Source organism: Oryctolagus cuniculus, chromosome X, assembly GCF_051225735.1.
Source record: "Oryctolagus cuniculus isolate XC-2025 breed Fujian yellow rabbit chromosome X, ASM5122573v1, whole genome shotgun sequence".
Taxonomy (NCBI): domain Eukaryota; kingdom Metazoa; phylum Chordata; class Mammalia; order Lagomorpha; family Leporidae; genus Oryctolagus; species Oryctolagus cuniculus.
The window spans coordinates 43,562,547-43,584,193 of record NC_142888.1 but is presented as its reverse complement, the minus strand read 5'-3'; the positions used below and the strand labels follow the sequence as shown (position 1 = coordinate 43,584,193).

Sequence of the window (21,647 nt, the reverse complement as noted above, 5' to 3'; positions counted from 1 at the left end):
GTGATCCTTTGACAGTGTGATCAATTGTGAACTGAAATTGATCACTTGGACTAGTGAGATGGCATTGGTACATGCCACCTTGATGGGATTGAATTGGAATCCCCTGGTATGTTTTTAACTCCACCATTTGGGGCAAGTCCGATTGAGCATATCCCAAATTGTTCATCTCCTCCCTCTCTTATTCCCACTCTTATATTTAACAGTGATCACTTTTCAGTTAACTTTTAACACCTAAGAATAATTGTGTGTTAATTACACAGTTCAACCAATAGTATTAACTAGAACAAAAAAATACTAAAAGGGATAAAGTATTACATTGTACATCAACAGGCAGGACAAGGGCTGATCAAGTCACAGTTTCTCATAGTGTCCCTTTCACTTCAACAGGTTACCTTTTTTTGTGCTGGGTTAGTTGTCACTGATCAGGGACTGGCTTATTTCACTCAGCATGATGTTTTCCAGATTCCTCCATTTTGTTGCAAATGACAGGATTTCATTCTTTTTTTACTGCTGTATAGTATTCTATAGAGTACATGTCTCATAATTTCTTTATCCAGTCTACTGTTGATGGGCATTTGGATTGATTCCAGGTCTTAGCTATTGTGAATTGAGCGGCAATAAACATTGAGGTGTAGACAGCTTTTTTTGTTTGCCAATTTAATTTCCTTTGGGTAAATTCCAAGGAGTGGGATGGATGAGGAATCTCTAGATTGACTTCCATAGTGGCTTTACCCGTTTGCATTCCCACCAACAGTGGGTTAGTGTCTCTTTTCCCCCACATCCTCACCAGCATCTGTTGTTGGTAGATTTCTGAATGTGAGCCATTCTCACCGGGGTGAGGTGAAACCTCATTGTGGTTTTGATTTGCATTTCCCTGATTGCTAGTGATCTTGAACATTTTTTCATGTGTCTGTTGGCCATTTGGATTTCATCTTTTGAAAAATGTCTATTGAGGTCCTTGGCTCATCTCTTAAGTGGATTGTTTGTTTTGATGTTGTGGAGTTTCTTGATCTCTTTGTAGATTCTGGTTATTAACCCTTTATCTGTTGCATACTTTGCAAATCTTTTCTCCCATTCTGTCAGTTGCCTCTTCACTTTCCTTGACTGTTTCTTTTGCAGTACAGAAACTTCTCAATTTGATGCAATCCCAAATGTTAATTTTGGCTTTGACTGCCTGTGCTTCCGGGGTCTTTTCCAAGAAGTCTTTGACGTTACCTATATCTTGCAGGGTTTCTCGATGATCTCTAATAATTTGATGGTGTTGGGTCGTAGATTTAGGTATTTAATCCATGTTGAGTGGAATTTTTAAAAAATTTTTTTGACAGCCATGTTAGTGGATTTTTGTGTAAAGTGTAAGGTAGGGGTCTTGATTCATGATTCTGCACGTGGAAATCCGATTTTCCCAGCACCATTTATTGAATAGACTGTCCTTGCTCCAGGAATTGGTTTTGGGTCCTTGATCAAATATAAGTTCTCTGTAGATGTTTGGATTGATTTCTGGTGTTTGTATTCTGTTCCATTGGTCTATCCATCTGTTTCTGTACCAGTACCATGCTGTTTTGATAACAACTGCCCTATAGTATGTCCTGAAATATGGTATTGTGATGCCTCCGGCTTTGTTTTTGTTGTACAAGATTGCTTTAACTATTGGAGGTCTCCTGTGTCTCCATATGAATTTCAGCATCATTTTTTCCAGATCTGAGAAGAATGTCTTCGGTATCTTGATTGGTATCGCATTGATACATTCCTTAGATACACACCTGAAGTGGAATTATTGGATCATATGGTAGTTCTTTTTTTAATTTTTTGAGGAATCTTCATACTGTTTTCCACAATGGCCACACTAATTTACATTCCCACTAGCAATGTGTAAGTGTTCCATTTTCTCCACATCCTCACCAACGCTTGTTATCTTTTGTCTTTTTTATAAAAGCCAATCTTACATTAGTGAAGTGATATCTCCTTGTGATTTTGATTCACATTTTCCTGATGATTAACAATGCTAGGCATTTTTTTTTCATGTAGCCTTTGGCCATTTGTATGTCTTCTCTTTGAGAAATTTCTATTTATAGATCTTTATAGATCTTTATAGATCTTGGGCATGAATGCCTTCTCAGATATACAACTTAAAAATATTTTGTACCATTCTCTAGATGTTCTCTTCACTCTATCTAATGCTGCTTTTGCTGTACAGAAACTCTTTAGTTTGGTGATTTCTTGTCTATTTTTGTTTTTATTTTCTGTAGTTTTTAAGGTCAGATCCAGAAATTCCTTGCTTGTTCCTATGTCCTGAACTTGTTTCTGTATGTTTTCTCCTCATAGCCTGAAAGTATCATATCTCACATTTAGGTCTGCAATATATTTTGAGCTGATATTTGCACGTGGTGAAAGATAAGGGTCTAGTTTCAGTCTTCTGCCTGTGGATATCCAATTTTCCCAGCACCATTTATTGAAAAGATTATCCTTTTTTGAGTGCATGTTCTTAGTACCTTTGTCAAAGATCAACTGGCTGTAGATGTGTGGGTTTACTTATAAGGTCTCTGGTCTGTTCCTTTGATGTTTGGATCTGTTTTTATGGCACTTTCATGCTGTTTTGTTTTTATTTTTTATTTATTTTTATTTTTATTTTTTTTGACAGGCAGAGTGGACAGTGAGAGACAGAGAGAAAGGTCTTCCTTTTCCGTTGGTTCACCCTCTAATGGCCGCCGCGGATGGTGCACTGTGGCCGGCACACCGCGCTGATCCAATGGCAGGAGCCAGGTGCTTCTCCTGGTCTCCCATGGGGTGCAGGGCCCAAGCACTTGGACCATCCTCCACTGCACTCCCTGGCCACAGTAGAGAGCTGGCCTGGAAGAGGGGCAACCGGGACAGAATCCGGTGCCCCGACCGGGACTAGAACCCAGTGTGCCGGCGCCGCAAGGCAGAGGATTAGCCTAGTGAGCCGCGGCGCCAGCTTCCATGCTGTTTTAATTACTATAGCTGTGTTATATATTTTAAAGGCAAAGTGTGTAATGATTCCTGCTTTGTTCTTTTTGCTCAAGATTGCTTTATATATTTGAAGTCTTTTGAGACTCTATACAGATTTTAATGGTGTTTTTACTAGTTCTGTGAAAAATGTCATTGGGGCTTTGATAGGGATTGCATAGAATCAGTAAATCACTTTAGGCAGTATGCATATTTTGTTTAGTTTTGTTTAAAGATTCTTTTAATTTATTTGAAAGACAGAGTAACAGAGAGAGGGGGAGAAGCAGTGGTATATTTCAACTATGGATTTACTTCCCAAAAGTCTACCATGGCCTTGGCTGGGCCAGACCAAAACCAAGTTCCAGGAACTCTATCCGGGTCTCCCATGTGGGTGGCAGGAACCCAACTACTTGGTCATCTTTTGCTGCCTTTCCAAGCACATTATCAGGAAGCTGAATGTGAAATGGAGCAGTTAGGACTCCAACTGGCACTCCCATATGGAACACCAGTGTCACAGGCAGTGGCATAATTGGCTGCACCACAATACCTGCCCCAGCAACTTTTTTTTTAATTAACCTTTGTTTCAAACTTTATCCCCAGGCTTCCTCAGCTTAATTAACTGCAAAGAATGAATTGTATAGAAGCAAAAACTGAAGCGAGCAGTGCTGTCTAAGGGGCTTGAGGTTAAAAATATCAGAGATCTAGATTCTATCAAGATCATAAATAAAATAATTTTAAAGAAGTCATAAAATAGCAGCTCCCAATAACTTCTTCACGTTTTACTTTCCTCGGAAGTTGACTCCATTCAGTTTGTCTCATTCTTAAGAAGTCTCATCAAAATTCTCCACAAGGTCTGGAACTTCATCATTATCATCCTCTTCAGTAGCAAGTAATGCTTTTCCATCTACAGATTGGGTAGAGCTTCAGCCAACCTCCTCAAGGCTGTCTGCACCAAGCTGGTTTGAAATGCTAGGGAGCATTTCTGTTGGCTGCTTTGTCTCAGTGTGGCCTCTAATGGTGAAAGTGTTTGCTGCCAGAGAAGCCTGAACATTAGGCTTGTTAAAGTGGATCATTGTTGGTTTGTAAACGTCCTCTTCAATACCAGAGATATTGTTTACTCCTAATTTCTTTAAGAAGAACGGAAATTTTTTGTTTGTTTGCTTTTTAATCATGTACTGTTACTGTTCTGTGAACCAACCACCCTCTTTCTTTTTTTAAAGATTTATTTATTTATTTGAAAGTCAGAGTTACACAGAGATAGGAGAGGCAGAGAGAGAGAGAGAGAAGTCTTCCATCTGATGTTTCACTCCCCAATTGGCCACAACGGCCAGAGTTGCGCTGATCCGAAGCTAGGAACCAGGAGCCTCTTCTGGGTCTGCCTTCCCAGGCCACAGCAGAGAGCTGGATTGGAAGAGGAGCAGCCGGGACTAGAACCGGTGCCCATATGGGGTGCTGGTGCTTCAGGCCAGGGCGTTAACCAGCTGCGCCACAGTGCTGGCTCCCATCCTCTTTCTGCAAACAGTTCCTTTCCCACCAATGGACACTTGAGCCTATAATTTGGCAAGTTTTTCTTGGTTCATGATGGTTTCTCTCATTTTGTCTGAACAGAAATGAGGCTGCATGGGGGACTAGGGTTGGTGCTCAGGGAATCTTGGGCAGCTCAGCAAAGATTGAGCGCACACATATGGGGACGGAAGATGTCTAGTCCAGCAAAGTCTTTTTAAAATAAAGGACTAGATATTAAATGTTTTAGGCTTTTCAGGGTCATGTCATTTCTATTGCAACTACTCATTCTGCTTTTGTTGTACAAAAATGACCATAGAAAATATATAAATGAATGAATGTGTCCCAATAAAATTTTTCTTTATAAAACAGGTAGCAGGCCTTGGTTTCTCAGCCCCTGATTTAGATCCTCATTATTGTGCCCCTCTGTATGCTGTGTACTTGGTAAGCACTGAGGAAAGCAAGGCAAAGTATGCTGAGGGCAGATCCTTTTGCCTGGGTCATCTTCAGTTACTCTGCTGCATCATGAGGTGCCTGCTGCATAGCTTCTAAAGTGCCTCTCAATTCTGCAGTTTTGGTTGATGCATAAATACACAATATGTACCTGGAATACTTTTTCAATTTTAGTTTTTAAGCTAACAAAAATTGCATATATTTGTGGTGTACGGCATGATATTTTGATAATGCACATATTGTAGAATGATGAAATCAAACTAGTTAATATATCCATTGCAATACTTATTTTTTTGTGGTGAGAACATTTAAAATCTACTCTCAGCTATTTTTTAGTATATGGTACATTATTATAATCACCATGTTTTAAAATGGATCTCCTGAATTTATTCCTTTTAACAGAAATTTTGTATTATTTGGCTAATATTTCCCTACCACTCTAACTCCCCATTCCTGCCCCCTCAAGTCCCTGGGAACCACCATTCTATTCTCTGGTTCTATGAGTTCCACTATTTTAAATTCCAAATTTATTTGAGGTCATACAGTATTTGTCTCTCTGTGTCTGGCTTATTTCACTTAACATAATATCCTGTAGGCTCATTCATGTTGGCAGAAATGGAAAGATTTCTTTTTTTTTTTAACTTTTATTTAATGAATATAAATTTCCAAAGTACATCTTATGGATTAAAATGGCTTTCCCCCATAACGCCCTCCAACCCGCAACCCTCCCCTTACCCACTCACTCTCCCCTTCCATTCACATCAAGATTCATTTTCAATTCTCTTTATATACAGAAGATCAGTTTAGCATACATTAAGTAAAGATTTCAACAGTTTGCTCCCACACAGAAACATAAAGTGAAAAATACTGTTTGAGTACTAGTTATAGCATTAAATCTCAATGTACAGCACACTAAGGACAAAGATCCTACTTGAGGAGTAAGTGCACAGTGACTCCTGTTGTTGACTTAACAAATTGACACTCTTGTTTATGGCATCAGTAATCACCCTAGGCTTTTGTCATGAGCTGCCAAGGCTATGGAAGTGCCCTGAGTTCACCGACTCTGATCATATTTAGACAAGGCCATAGTCAAAGTGGAAGTTCTCACCTCCCTTCAGAGAAAGGTACCTCCTTCTTTCATGACCTGTCCTGTTCTTTCCACTGGGATCTCACTCGCAGAGATCTTTCATTTAGGTTTTTTTTTTCCCCAGAGTGTCTTGGCTTTCCATGCCTGAAATACTCTCATGGGCTTTTCAGCCGGATCCGCATGCCTTAAGGGCTGATTCTGAGGCCAGAGTGCTGTTAGGACATCTGCCATTCTATGGGTCTGCTGTGTATCCCGCTTCCCATGTTGGATCGTTCTCTCCCTTTTTTATTCTATCAGCTAGTATTTGCAGACACTATTCTTGTTTATGTGCTCCCTTTGGTTCTTAGTCCTATCATTATGATCAATTGTGAACAGAAATTGATCACTGGGACTAGTGAGATGGCATTGGTACATGCCACCTTGATGGGATTGAATTGGAATCCCCTGGTATGTTTCTAACTCTACCGTTTGAGGAAAGTCAGCTTGAGCATGTCCCGAACTGCACATCTCTTCCCTCTCTTATACCCACTCTTATATTTAACAGTGATCACTTTTCAGTTAACTTTAAACACCTAAGAATAATTGTGTATTGATTACAGTATTCAACCAAAAGTATTAAGTAGAACAAAAAAATACTAAGAGGGAAAACATATTAAGTTGCTCATCAACAGTCAGGGTGAGGGCTGATCAAGTCACTGTTTCTCCTAGTGTTCATTTCACTTTAACAGGTTTCCTTTTTGGTGCTCAGTTAGTTGTCACCTATCAAGGAGAACAAGTGGTATTTGTCCCTTTGGGATTGGCTTATTTCACTCAGCATAATGTTTTCCAAATTCCTAACAGGGATCACTTTTCAGTTAAAATTTAAACACCTAAGAATAATTGTGTGTTAATTACAGAGTTCAACCAATGGCACTAGAACAAAAAAATACTATAACGGATAAAGTATTACATTGTACTTCAATAGTCAGGACAAGAGCTGATCAAGTCACTGTTTCTCATAGTGTCCATTTCACTTCAACAAGTTTCCCCTTTGCTGCTCAGTTAGTTGTCGCCAATCAGGGAGAACATATGATATTTGTCCCTTTGGGACTGGCTTAATTCACTCAGCATGATGTTTTCCAAATTCCTCCATCTTGTTGCAAATGACTGGGTTTCATTGTTTTTCACTGCTGTATAGTATTCTATAGAGTACATGTCCCATAATTTCTTATCCAGTCTACTGTTGATGGGCATTTGGGTTGGTTCCAGGTCTTAGCTATTGTGAATTGAGCTGAGATAAACATTAATGTGCAGACAGCTTTTTTGTTTACCAAGTTAATTTCCTTTGGGTAAATTCCAAGGAGTGGGATGGCTGGGTTGAATGGTAGAGTTATATTCAGGTTTCTGAGGAATCTCCAGACTGACCTCCATAGTGGCTTAACCAGTTTGCATTCCCACAAACAGTGGGTTAGTGTCCCTTTTTCCCCACATCCTCTCCAGCATCTGTTGTTGGTAGATTTCTGAATGTGAGCCATTCTAACTGGGGTGAGGTGAAACCTCATTGTGGTTTTGATTTGCATTTCCCTGATTGCTAGTGATCTTGAACATTTTTTCATGTGTCTGTTGGCCATTTGGATTTCCTCTTTTGAAAAATGTCTATTGAGGTCCTTGGCCCATCTCTTAAGTGGGTTGTTTGTTTTGATGTTGTGGAATTTCTTGATTTCTTTGTAGATTCTGGTTATCAACCCTTTATCTGTTGCATACTTTGCAAATATATTTTCCCATTGTTGGTTGCCTCTTCACTTTCCTGACTCTTTCTTTTGCAGTACAGAAACTTCTCAATTTGATGCAATCCCAAATGTTAATTTTGGCTTTGACTGCCTGTGCTTCTGGGGTGTTTTCCAAGAAGTCTTTGACGTTACCTATATCTTGCAGGGATTTTCAAATACTCTCTAATAATTTGATGGTGTCAGGTCGTATTTTAAGTCTTTAATGCATGTTGAGTGGATTTTTGTGTAAGGTGAAAGGTAGGGGTCTTACTCATGATTCTGCACGTGGAAATCCAATTTTCCCAGCACCATTTGTTGAATAGACTGTCCTTACTCCAGGAATTGGTTTTGGGTCCTTGATCAAATATAAGTTCTCTGTAGATGTTTGGATTGATTTCTGGTGTTTCTACTCTGTTCCATTGGTCTATCCATCTGTTTCTGTACCAGTACCATGTTGTTTTGATAACAACTGCCCTGTAGTATGTCCTGAAATCTGGTATTGTGATGCCTCCAGCTTTGTTTTTGTTGTACAAGATTGCTTTAGCTATTCGAGGTCTCCTGTGTCTCCATAAGAATTTCAGCATCATTTTTTCCAGATCTGAGAAGAAGGTCTTCAGTATCTTGATTGGTATCGCATTGAATCTATAAATTGCTTTTGGGAGAATGGACATTTTGATGATATTGATTCTTCCATTCTATGAGCATGGAAGATTTTTCCATTTCTTGGTATCCTCTTCTATTTCTTTCTTTAAGGTTTTGTAATTTTCATCGTAGAAATCCTTAACGTCCTTGGTTAAGTTGATTCCAAGGTATTTGATTGTTTTTGTAGCTATTGTGAATGGGATTGATCTTAGAAGTTCTTCCTCAGCCGTGGCATTGCCTGTGTATACAAAGGCTGTTGATTTTTGTGCATTGATTTTACATCCTGCTACTTTGCCAAACTCTTGTATGAGTTCCAGTAGTCTCTTAGTAGAGTTCTTTGGGTCCCCTAAATAAAGAATCATATCATCTGCAAAGAGGGATAGTTTGAGTTCTTCCTTCCCAATTTGCATCCCTTTAATTTCTTTTTCTTGCCTAATAGCTCTGGCTAGAACCTCCAGAACTATATTGAATAGCAGTGGTGAGAGTGGGCATCCCTGTCTGGTACCAGATCTCAGTGGAAATGCTTCCAACCCAACTTTTCCCCATTCAATAGGATGTTTGCTGTGGGTTTTTCATAGATTGCTTTGATTGTATTGAGGAATGTTCCTTCCATACCCAGTTTGCTTAGAGTTTCCATCATGAACGGGTGTTGTATTTTATCAAATGCTTTCTCGTTGCCTGTTGAGATAATCATATGGTTTTTCTTCTGCAGTCTGTTAATGTGGTGTATCACATTGATTGTTTTGTGCACATTAAACCATCCCTGCTACCAGGGATAAATCCCACTTGGTCTGGGTGGATGATGTTTCTGTTGCATCCTATTGGCGAGAATTTTATTGAGGATTTTTGCATCTATGTTCATCAGGGATATTGGTCTGTAATTCTCTTTCAGTGCTGCATCTTTTTCCGGCTTAGGAATTAAGGTAATGCTGGCTTCATAGAAAGAATTTGGGAAGACTCCCTCTTTTTCGATTGTTCTGAATAGTTTGAGAAGAATTGGAGTCAGTTCTTCTTTAAATGTCTGGTAGAATTCAGCAGTGAATCCATCTGGTCCTGGGCTTTTCTTTGTTGGGAGGGCCTTTATTACTGTTTCAATTTCTGTCTCAGTTATGGGTCTGTTTAGGTTTTCGATGTCTTCCTGGTTCAATTTAGGTAGGTAGCATGTGTCCAGGAATCTATCCATTTCTGATAGGTTTCCCTGTTTGCTGGCATACAACTCTTTGTAGTAATTTCTGATGATTCTTTTTATTTCTGTGGTGTCTGTTGTTACATTTGCTTTTTCATCTCTGATTTTATTGATTTGGGTCTTTTCTCTTCTTTTTTCAGTTAGTTGGGCCAATGGGGTGTCAATTTTGTTTATTTTTTCAAAGAACCAGCTCCTCGTTTGGCTGATTTTTTGTAATGCTTTTTTTGGATTCAATCCTGTTGATTTCTTCTCTGATTTTAATTATTTCTCTTCTCCTACTAGATTTGGGTCTGGTTTGCTGTAGGTTTTCTAGATCCTTGAGGTGAATTGAAAGCTCATCTATTTGGTGCCTTTCCAATTTCTTGATGTAGGCACCTATTGATATAAACTTTCCTCTTAACACTGCTTTTGCTGCATCCCATGAGTTTTGGTATGTTGTGCTGTTATCCTCATTTACTTCCAGAAAATTTTTGATTTCTCTTTTAATTTCTTCTATGACCCATTGTTCATTCAGGAGCATGTTGTTCAATCTCCATGTGTTTGCGTATGCTCTAGGGATTCCTGAGTTGCTAATTTCCAACTTCATTGCTTTATGGTCTGAGAAGCTGCATGGTATGATTCTAATTCTTTTGAATTTGCTGAGACTTGCTTTATGGCCTAGTATGTGGTCAATCCTAGAGAAGGTTCCATGTACTGCTGAGAAGAATGTAAATTCTTTAGCTGTAGGATTGAAAGTTGTGTAGATATCTGTTAGATCCACTTGGGCTATAGTGTCGTTTAAATCTACTGTATCCTTGTTGATCTTCTGTCCTGTTGATCTGTCTATTTCTGAGAGTGGAGTATTGAAGTCCCCCAGTACTATTGTATTAGGGTCTAAGTCTCCCTTTAAGTCCCTTAACAAAAATTTTAAATAAACCGGTGCCCTGTAATTAGGTGCATATACATTGATAATTGTTATATCTTCCTGTTGAATTGATCCCTTAATCATTATATAGTGTCCCTCTTTGTCTCTCCTAACAGTTTTTGTGGTAAAGTTTATATTGTCCGATATTAAGATGTCTACGCCCGCTCTTTTTTCATTTCTGTTGGCTGGGCATATCTTTTTCCAGCCTTTCACTTTCAGTCTGTATGCATCTTTGTTGGACAGATGTGTTTCTTGTAAGCAGCAAATAGATGGGTTTTGTTCCTTATGCCAATCAGCCAATCGGTGTCTTTTAACTGGACAGTTCAGGCCATTCACGTTCAAAGTGACTAATGATAAGTGGCAACTTTGCCCTGCCATTTGCCAAAGATAAGTTCTAATATATGCTTTGAATTCCCTGTGATCTTTTGCTGTGAGGTTTCCTTCCTTTACCTTCTTTCATATTGATGACCGTGTTTCTGTGTTTCTGTGTGCAACACATCTTTAAGCATCTTTTGCAGGGCTGGATGAGTGGCGACAAATTCTTTCTATTTCTGTTTGCTATGAAAAGTCTTTATTTCACCTTCATTCACAAATGAGACCTTTGCAGGATATAATATTCTGGGCTGGTAGTTTTTCTCTCTTAGTACCTGTCTATATCTCACTATTCCCTCCTAGCTTGTAGGGTTTCTGATGAGAAGTCAGCTGTGAGTCTGATTGGAGATCCTCTGAGAGTAATCTGACTTTCTCTCTTGCACATTTTAGGATCTTTTCTTTATGTTTCACTGTGGAGAGTTTAATTACAACGTGTCGTGGTGAGGATCTCTTTTGGTCGTGTTTATTAGGGGTTCTATGAGCTTCCTGTACTAGGATGTCTCTGTCCTTCTCCAAACCTGGGAAATTTTCTGCTAATATCTCACTAAAAAGGCCTGCTAATCCTTTCTCCCTCTCCATGCCTTCAGGAACTCCTAGAACCCGAATGTTGGGTTTTTTTAATAGTATCCTGCAGATTCCTGACAATATGTTTTAGATTTCTAATTTCCTCTTCTTTTCTTTGGTCTGACTGTATCCTTTCCTGTTCTCTGTCTTCTAAGTCCGATATTCTCTCTTCTGCTTCACCCATTCTGTTTTTAAGGCTCTCTAGTGTGTTTTTCATTTGATCTATTGAATTCTTCATTTCATTATGATTTCTCATCACTATCACAGTTTCCTGTTCTACTAGTTTCTGCATTTCATTTTGATTCTTCCTTAATATTTCATTTTCACGAGAGAGATTTTCTATCTTGTCCATTAAGGATTTGTGTAGTTCAATAATTTGTTTTTGAGAACTTCTTAATGTTCTTATCAATTTTTTGAGATCTGCTTCTTGCATTTCTTCTATCTCATCATCTTCATAATCTTGAATTGGGTTGTCTTTTTCATTTGGGGGCTTCATAGTGACTTCCTTGTTTTTATTACCTCGGTTTTTGCGTTTGTTATTTGGCATATTGGAGATATTTGGTTTCTTCACTGTGGTGCTTTTTCTTGTTATACTATGACTCTAGATTAAGTGGACTGTCTGTTTTTGATGGAGCCTTAGAGGCTTGAAATGGGTGTGGCCTGAGAGCTCTGTTTGGTGTGCCAAAGGTGACACTCCCAGGTTAGGCGTGGTAGATCTCTCTCTCTCTCTTTCTTTTTTTTGATTCAAAAGGGAAGTAATTCCGCACAGCTGAACGAAGTTGGAGGTAGTTAGCAGGCAAATAATATACCCACAGGAGCCAGGGATCAGAAGCTCTTTCCCAAGGACCCCACAGGGAATCTCTTCTGCCCTCAGAGTGTGCTCAAATTCTCCTTCAGTCTCCCACTGGGTTTCCAAAGTTACGGAATTGTAGCGTCTCTGGAGAGTACTCACGTGAATTCTGTGAGTTCTCTCCCCCACCGTCTCTTTTTTCACAGTCTCAGTTCAGTAGCACCACAAATTCACTAGGTCCTAATCTCCTGTTAATTCACCCTGCCCAGAGTCAGGTTTTTCTGCTAGGCTCAGGGCCGGTGCAGACCTGAGGTCGCTCTGTTTATGACGTATGTCCAAGATGGTGCCTGCTCTTTGTCTTGCTCGCCTTTGAGAGGTGAGCGGAGAGAGAGAAACCCGTGTCCGTATTGGTCACTTTTTTCTTTCTCTCTCTCTTCTAGTTAGCCTGGTGAACTTTTCCCCCCGGGGTTGTTCCCTCTAGTCTCCTCTTTCGGCTTGCCTGCCGGTGTCTCGGGCTATTGCGGTTCGGCTCATCTCGCGTTCCAGCACTGGTGTGTTGAGTCTGCCGCTGGTGTCCCGAACTGTGGGCTCCCACGCTCTCCACGCAGTTCCACTGTGAATCACTAGTTCTGGAAGAGTTTCTTCTGCTGTTTCTTCCCCTACTCTTCCTTGAACCTGCAGTATCTCCACTTTTATTAAACTGTCTCTCCTCAGACTATCAGTGTGCTCCCTTCCTATTCCGCCATCTTGCTGCCCTCTAAGATTTCTTTGTTTTTCAGTCTGAACAGTGTTCCACTTGTGTGTGTGTGTGTGTGTGTGTGTGTGTGTTTGCTTGTACATGTCCATTGATGGACATATAGGTTGATTCCATATTAAGGCTATTGTGAATAATGCTGCAATGAACTTGGAAGTGCAGCTAGTTCTTCTACCTACTGAATTCATTTCTTTTGGTTATATACTGAGAAGTGGGATTGCTAGATCATTTTAATTTTTTGAGGACGTTTCATAGTCTTTGTCATAATGACCACACTAATTTACATTACCACCAATCATTGTATATGGCTCCCTTTTGTCCACATCCTTGCCAATGTTTATTTTCTCTCATTTTTTTGATAATAGCCATCTTAACAGGGGTGAGGTGATATTGTCCCGTGTGTTTGTCATTTCCCTGATGATTAGTAATGTTGAACATTTTTCATATACCTTTTTGCCATTTGTATATCTTCCTTTGAGAAATGTCCATTCACATCTTTTTACTGATTTTTAGATTGAGCTGTTTGTTTTCTTACTGTTGAGTTATTTGATTTCCTCCCTTATGTATTTTGGATATTAACCCCTTATCAGATGTAGGGTTTGCAAACATTTTCTTCCATTCTGAAGGTCATCTCTACTCTGTTGTTTCTTTTGCTGTGCAGAAGCTTTTTAGGTTGATGCAGTCCTATTTGTCCATTTTTGCTTTTGTTGTTTTTGCTTTTGGATTCCTATGCATTCTTTTTGCCAGAACCAGAGTCATGAAGTTTTTACCCCTAGTAGTTTTTACATTTTGGGGTCTTATGTTTAAGATGTTAATAGATTTTGTGTTGATTTTTAAAGAGAGGATGAGATGAGGGTCTAATATCATCCATATGTAGATTTTGTGTTGATTTTTAAAGAGAGGATGAGATGAGGGTCTAATATCATCCATATGTATGTGGATATTCAGTTGTCCTGACATCATCTATTGAAGAGACTGTCCTTACCCATTATGTGTCTTTAACACTTTTGTTGAAAATTAATTGACTGTAAATGTATAGATTTATTTCTTGGCTGTCTATTCTGTTCCACTGGTCTAAATGTCTGTCTTTGTGCTGGTGCCATGCTATTGAATTACTATAGTTTTGTAATAGATTTTGATTTCAGATAGTGTGATGCCTCTGGCCTTGTTCTTTTTGTTCAAGGTTGCTTTTGTTATTTGGTGACTTTTGTGGTTTCAATTGAATTTTAGGATTGTTTTTTGTATTTCTGAGAAAAATGTAAGTGGAGTATTTATAGGGGTTACATTGAATCTATAGATTGTTTTGTGTAGTACTATGGTATGAAAATGATTTGTCCTATGAAATTCATATTGAAATTTGCTTGACATTGTGACTGTTGGGAGGTGGAGACTTTAAAAGATGATTAGGTCTGTAAGAGGGCTTAATGTCTTATAGAGTAGAGTATTATAAAGTATTGCCACCTCTTGTGTTTTTTATTATAAAGTGAGGCAGCCCCTTGTGTTTTATCTCTTCTGCATGTGCCTCCTTGCCCTTCTGCTTTTCCTGCCATGCTATGATGCAGCACGAGATCCTCACAAGAAGCCAAGCAGATGCCAGCACCATACTTTTGGACTTCCCAGACTCCAGAACTGTAAGCCAAAATAAACCTCTGTTTTTTTATAAGTTGCCCAGTCTGAAGTATTGGGTTATATAAACAGATGCAGACTAAAACAGGTTGTGGTAGAAACATTTTAGTAATATTAGCTTATGTTCTAAAGACACAAGTTATTTTTGCAGTTATTTGTGTCTAATTTATTTCATCAGTGTCCTAGAGCTTTTAATGTATAGTTCTTTCATTTCTTTGGTTCAGTTTATTTGCTTCTAAAAATTTATTTGTTTATTTCCACATCAGAGAGAGGGAGAGAGACAGTGAGAAAGCGAGTGTTCCTCTCCTCTGGTTCACTCTCCAAATGACTGTAACAGCTAGGACTAGGCCAAGGCTGAAGCCAGAAACTGGTAACACAATCTAGGTCTCTCACATGGGTAGTAGGAACCCAATTACTTGAGCCAACCTTACTGCCTCCAAGGGTCTACATTAGCAGAAAGCTGTGGTGAGGAGATGGAGTCTGGAATCTAACCCAGGCATTCTGATGTGGAATGTGTATATTTTTTGCCACTAGGTAAAATTCCCTCTTCCTTCAGTTTATTTATAAACATTTCATTCTTTTTGGAAAGATCTGTTTATTTACTTGAAAGAGTTACGAGTATGATACGGGGTTGGGAGTAGAGAGAGAGAGTCTCCCAGGTAGATAACAGTTGCCCAAGCAGTTGGGCCGTCTTCTGATGCTTTCCCAGGCATATTAGCACGGAGCTGGATCAGAAGTGAAGCGGCAGGGACTTGAATCTGCTCCCATATGGGATGCCGGTATTGTAGGTAGTGACTTAACCCACTGCCCCACAGTGCCAGCCATGAGGTTGGTTTTGAAAGGGCATATTTTTGGGGGAGATCCACTTAGTGTATGTCTTAAGGGTAAAGCGTTATGGCCAGGTGGAGAACTAGGGGAAGTGAGAGTCCTCAGTTCATTTGCCTAATTTGGGAGGGCTTTCTATAGGAGGGTTGTCAGGTGTAGTGGTCTTTTTTTTTTTTTTTGACAGGCAGATTTAGATAGTGAGAGAGAAAGAGAGACAAAGAGAAAGGTTTTCCTTTCTGTTGGTTCACCCCCCCCAAAAAAAGGCTGCTACAGCTGGTGCGCTGCGCCAATCCGAAGCCAGGATCCAGGTGCTTCCCCCCGCCCCCAGTCTCCCATGCGGGTGCAGGGCCCAAGCACTTGGGCCATCCTCCACTGCCTTCCCGGGCCACAGCAGAGAGCTGGACTGGAAGAGGAGCAACCAGGACAGAATCCGGTGCCCCATCTGGGACTAGGACCTGGCATGCTGGCGCCGCAGGCAGAGGATTATCCTAGTGAGCCGCAGCACCAGCCTGGTGTAGTGGTCTTTTCCTACCAATCCCCTCTGCAACCAAGCTTCACTTTAGACTCTGGCACCATGAATGTGTCCAGATACCTTATAGGAAGGTCAGTCTGATCTGGAATTACCAAAAGAAGTCAGGAGGTAGGCAGGCAAACAGACTTGTGTATGGATATTCCTCTGTATATAAAGCTCTGTTCTAAAAACGGAGTTAAGGCATGACCTCAGGATCTACACATCCTCAATTCAAATCTCACCTCTTGTTACCTAGTGGCTGTGGAGAACATGTGTAAATCACCTAAACTTTCTGTGCCTTAATTGAACCATGTTTAAAAAGAGGATAACAATAGTACCCACCTCATAGAGTTGTTGTGAGAACTAAATGAGTAAATAAGAACTGAATGCAGTGCCTGGCACATATAAACAGCTAGGATATTATTATCATAATTCTAAGTGGGGTAGAGAGCATACTTGGAGAAAATAGAACTTATGAATGAGTGTGACAGTGTGGTACAGTGTGGTCCTGCCAGGCCTGGGGAACAAAGGGACTAAAGCTTTTTTTCTTGACCTGCCACTGGCTTGCTGAATGATCATGGTCATGTTTCTGTCTCATTTTGTTTCATTTTCCTCAATTAGATCATCACGCTGATCTCTCCCAACTTGAACATTTTCTGATTCAAACAGATTCTGTGCAGGCTGTTTGCAGAAGTATAGGAAGAACACAGAGTAAACACATGGTAAAGTTAACCATGAAGACCAGAGGAAAGAGGAACAAACTGATGTTGAGCTTGGGAACTGGTCCCTGGCAAAATCACTAAGAACTCAGAAGTTGTCTTTAAGACTCTAGACTCAGTATACTTGCTTCTCTCTTTAAAAACATTTTGTAAATATTTACTGAATTTGAAAAGCAGAGTTACAGAGAGAGGAAGACACACACACACATACACACACACACACACACACACGGAGAGAGAGCGAGAGAGATAGAGAGAGTTCTTCCATCTACTGGTTCACTTCTCAAATGGTTGCAGCAGCTGGGGCTGGCCAGGCTGAAGCCAGGATCCTGGAAATCCATCCGAGCCTACCATGTAGGTGGCAGGATCCCAAGTATTTGAACTATCTTCCACTGCTTTCCAAAGCATATCAGCAGGGAGTTGAACTGGTGTGCATACGGTATGATGGCAGCACAGGCAGTGGCTTAACCTTCTGCACCAAAATGTGGACCCCTTGCCATTTCCCTTTTTTAAAGATCTATTTACTTATTTGAGAGAGAGAGAGAGAAAGAGAGAGAGAGAGAAAGACTTCCATCCACTGGTTCCATCCCCAGATGGACATAACGGCTGTAGCTGAGTGAATCTGAAGCCAGGAGCAGGAGCTTCTTCCAGGTCTCCCAAGGACCCAAGCACTTGGGCCATCTTCCACTGCTTTCCTAGGCACATTAGCAGGAAGCCAGATTGAAAGTGGAGCAGCTGGGACTCGAGCAGGTGCCTGCTATGCCACAGCACCAGCAATTCTCTTTCTTATCAAGCCCTCATCTCAGACTGTACAGGGTAAAGAGACAAAGAGCAGCAACTGTGTGGAGGGATAGTCTCATAAATAAGGTTCCAGTTCTGGACCCTGCAGTTTGGGGAAGGATTGCAGGGTCTTTAATATCCTTTCTGTCTGCCTCTTTCCAGCTCCACACCTTTCAGTCCCACTGTCTACCCCCACTCCAAGCATCTGTGACCTTTTGGCTTACACCTATTATAGCACCTATAGTACTGGCTGTATTGTAATTGTTTGTTTTTGTTTGCCAATGTCTCCCGTGAGCCTGTGAGGTCGAGTGACTAGCTGTGTGTGGCTGACTCATCTCATTGATGTCCAGTACCTAGCTGAAGGGTGTTGCCAAGCAGGTGATCTTATAGGCAAGTTAATTCAGGCAGGCTTCCTGAGTGAATAGAAGAGCAAATGAGAGAGGGAAACATGGACTGGATAGGGTCCTTACCTACTGTTCCCTTGGTTAGGCAAAATGGATGTCTCTGGATCTCCAATGCCTAACTGTAAAATGAGAGGACCAAAGTGATGGAGTTCTGAGATACATCTCAGGTTTTTCTGTTCTGGCTTTTCAAAAATGTATTTGCTTGGCCGGCACCATGGCTCACGAGGTTAATCCTCCGCCTGCGGCGCTGGTACCCTGGGTTCTAGTCCCGGTCGGGGCGCTGGATTCTGTCCTGGTTGCTCCTCTTGCAGTCCAGCTCTCTGCTGTGGCCTCGGAGTACAGTGGAGGATGGCCCAAGTGCTTGGGCCTTGCACCCGCATGGGAGACCAGGGGAAGCACCTAGTTCCTGGTTTCGGATCAGAGCGGTGCGCTGGTCGCAGCGCGCCGGCCTCAGCCCGCTGGCCACAGCGGCCATTGGGGGGTGAACCAACAGAAAAAGGAAGACCTTTCTCTCTGTCTCTCTCTCTCACTGTCCACTCTGCCTGTCAAAAAGAAAAAAAGAAGAAGGAAAAGGAATGTATTTGTTCAGTTGTCATGGTCTGATAATAATTGCTCTAAGTTATGTCCCTCTCAAGTGTATTTGTATTGAAATAGGAATAAACCATTCTTTGGTACAGAGGTTAAGCTGGGATATCCTCTGATCCGGAGTGTAACCTAGTGTGGTTCAAATGGATGAGTCTTTCCTCTTTAAAGGTACTAAAGGTCTGTTAGCCTAGTGATGGTAAAGTGTCTTCTGTGTGTTTGGTCATTGCGCATTGGTAAAGAACCCTATTTGCGGCCTTGCCTAATCTAGCTGTTTCTCTCTCCCCTCCTCCTTCTCCTTCTCCCTTTCTTCTCCTCTCCCCCTTTCCCTTTCTCTCCTCTCCCTCCCCTCTCTTTTCTTTAGCTGGAAATAACTGACCAGTCCTCCCTCTGTGCCCCATCCCCTGCTGTGACCATGGAGACACTCAGTAGCTGCCAGACTGCTGCCTTCTCAGAGCTGGTGCCCAATGGTTACCCTGCTCAGGCCTTCCCAGACTGCCCTGAAGTAGAAGGCCTAACCAGGGAAATGGGGCTGGAGGAGCTGGAGGAGTCTGAGCAGTGTAACCAGGGTGAACTGAATCCCAGGGAAGAGAGTGGTGGGAACAAGAAGAAAACCAAAGTCAACAGAATATGGAATTTTGTCAGCCGCAGAAAAGGGACTGCTAGCCAGGGGAAGCGCCCTCAGTCCATGATCGTACTGGGAGACAGCGCCAAGCCATCAGAGATGAAACCCAAAGTCACATTCATGGATCGAATGAAATCATTTAAGAGGCTGAAGACTTCAGCTGGATCCTCCAGGAATACGCCCCCTAAGAACAGTAAGACCCAGGATCAACAGGAGGCCACAGATATCTACCGTATCAGGAAGGCTGAGGAAGCCCCAAAACCCTTCCGCCATTCCTACGCAGGTCACATAGAGGGTCAGGAACCCTTTGTCACAGATGTGCAGGAACTGGTGCAAGCCCCCAAGAGGGTGAGCCAGAAGTTACTTGCCTTTGACGACTTTGGCATCCAAGTGGAGGAAAGCTCCTGGGAGGATGAGGCCCCTGGGCAGCTAAGTGGTGACAGGCAAGCCAGAAGCTGCCAGAAAATCACATTTCCCAGGAGTCATGAGGCCCCACACACATGGGCCGAAGACACCAGAGTCGGAGAGCTTGACACTACCATCAGGAGATCTACATTGGAAGGGGAAGTGGAGGGCAGCTCTGAGGAGAGCCGTGGACACCAGCGCCGAGACAAGGCTGCACCTTTTGGTGTTGTCATCAAATTCTTCAGCAATGTGGCTGAGGTAGCCCGCAAGTGGAGGGCATTTTCTCGTGAGGAGTCACAGTTGGGCCGCCACCGCCGTGAGTCCTACTTCAGTGGCTGCAGTGATGGCTTCATCCTAGAGGGCACTGCTTCTGGAGCTGCCTTCCCACTCAATCTGTCTTGTGTTGCTACTGAGGCCACACTGTGGGGCAGTGCCTCAGAGAGGCACCGTCGCCACCGAAAGGCCTCGCAGGCCTCGTGCACTTTTGAGATGAGCATTGAGGGAGAGGAGATACCAGGCCAGGGCCTAGCAGGTCCTTGCACTACTGCCACCTCTGCGGCAACCTCAACTGTCTTTGAGTTTCAGGATGACCCATCACAGCACAATGTCCATGGCCACAGCTACTGCCGTACCTTCACCAGGGAGAACTCCTCTTCAGAAGAGCTTGAGGGAGACACTGAGACTGTGGTCAGCTTCCTCAAGGAAGATGACAGTTTTGGTGAGTCCCCTGAACTGAGTGTGTGTGCCAGGAAGGTCACCACTAAGGCTGTCACAGAGAAACTGGAAGAGAAACTCAATGACATGAAGGAGCAAGAGGATGGCAGGGGGCCCAAGGGGTCCATCCAGGCCAGGCAGCCCCAGAAGCCTGAATTGGAAATGGGTGCAGGGGACACAGAGGGCAAAGCCAGCAAGGCCTGCGCTGGAGTCTGCGGTGCTCAGGTAAGGCTGGCTTTTACAAATCACCATTTGAAACATTTGGGACCCTAGAAACCAGTTAAACTCCCATGTCGGCTACTCTCATTCCCCCTCTAGCCAGGAATGCCCAGAATTCTCCCAGTAGTCCAGGGAACTTGACAGATCCTAAAATTCTGGAGGACTATTACCCTTGGTGCTGAGTTCCATGATTACACCTTAATTCAGCCTTTCGATAAAACCTGAAGCTCTGAGAATGGCAGGAGAATGACCAAGGTCATTTAATGATGTCCTATACAACTGTGGTCTCCTGTTTTCCTTAGGTAGGAAAATATTTCCATGGCTTTGGTACCATTCCCAGTACCTTCTCCTTCCAGCAGGAACTAGATCCCAAGACTGGAGTCAAGAGGGAGATCTGGATTTGTATCCTAGCTCTGTGCCCTGTTGTCTATATGATTTCAAGAGAAGTCCTTTCATTTTCCTTTTGGAAGAGTGAGGGTGTTCTCTTGGCACCTTCTTGGAACAGTACTGTTCGTTGACTTGACGAATGTAGACCAAGTCCAATACACTAGAATTTTCCTCCTGGCATTCATTGAATGGCAACTGTATATAGCCCCTTGCAGGGCACTGTCACATGCATTGTTCCCACTTAATTCTTATAGTAACCTTGGTGGGTGGGAGTGATTAGCCTCGTTTACTGATGAGGAAACTGAAGCTGAAAGATGTTGAATGACTTAACTGAAGTCATACAGATTGTGACAGACTTTGGGTTCAAATTTTGGTTCTTACTTTTGATTCCAAATCAGTACTTTTATCTGTAGTTTTTAGGCGATTTAATTTGAGTAGTGATGGACAGCTGTTCACCACATGCTTAATCATGAACAAAAAGAACTATGTACTAGATTGTTGCAGAGGATATGTTGAATATACAGTAGAAGTGACCCTGGCTTTGAGACTTAAGAAAGTCTTCATAAAAGGGCATGCTATAGTTTCTCCAGATCATTTTAGGACAATGACTTTTAAATAAAAAACCTTCTTCTTAGTGACAGTACTGGGGTGGATTACCTTGGTTGTTCTCAACCTGTCCCTAACAACTCTCATATCCAAGTTTCAGAGAACTTGGGGCCCATCAGGACAGAAACAATAGCCTACTTTTTCTGAGAAGAACATTATTTTGTTCACAAGCATTCTCTTTCTATATTTTTTATGGTAGGCTTTAAGAATATAAAAATTGGCATGATATTGTGGGGAGTAAATTTTATTGCAGTGATTTTAAGATCAACCATCAAGC

General features: G+C 41.8%; 1 protein-coding gene and 1 pseudogene across 4 annotated transcripts in view; one reads left to right on the top strand and one right to left on the bottom strand.

Moving 5' to 3' along the window:
* The window catches only part of ARHGEF9 (Cdc42 guanine nucleotide exchange factor 9), a 407,314-nt gene that overhangs the window by 87,763 nt on the left and 297,904 nt on the right, over window positions 1-21,647 (top strand). For 3 of the 4 annotated variants that reach the window (XM_008272701.5, XM_051827736.3, XM_008272702.5), the window contains exons 2-3: window positions 14,530-14,598; window positions 18,779-20,383. The exons of the other annotated variant lie outside the window; for it this stretch is intronic. In XM_008272701.5, the coding sequence (XP_008270923.1) occupies window positions 18,830-20,383 (1,554 nt within the window). In that variant the 5' untranslated portion in view covers window positions 14,530-14,598; window positions 18,779-18,829. The remainder of the gene's footprint in view (window positions 1-14,529; window positions 14,599-18,778; window positions 20,384-21,647) is intronic. 4 annotated transcript variants of the gene reach the window in all.
* On the bottom strand, window positions 3,786-4,559 carry LOC149119621 (transcription factor BTF3 pseudogene; annotated as a pseudogene).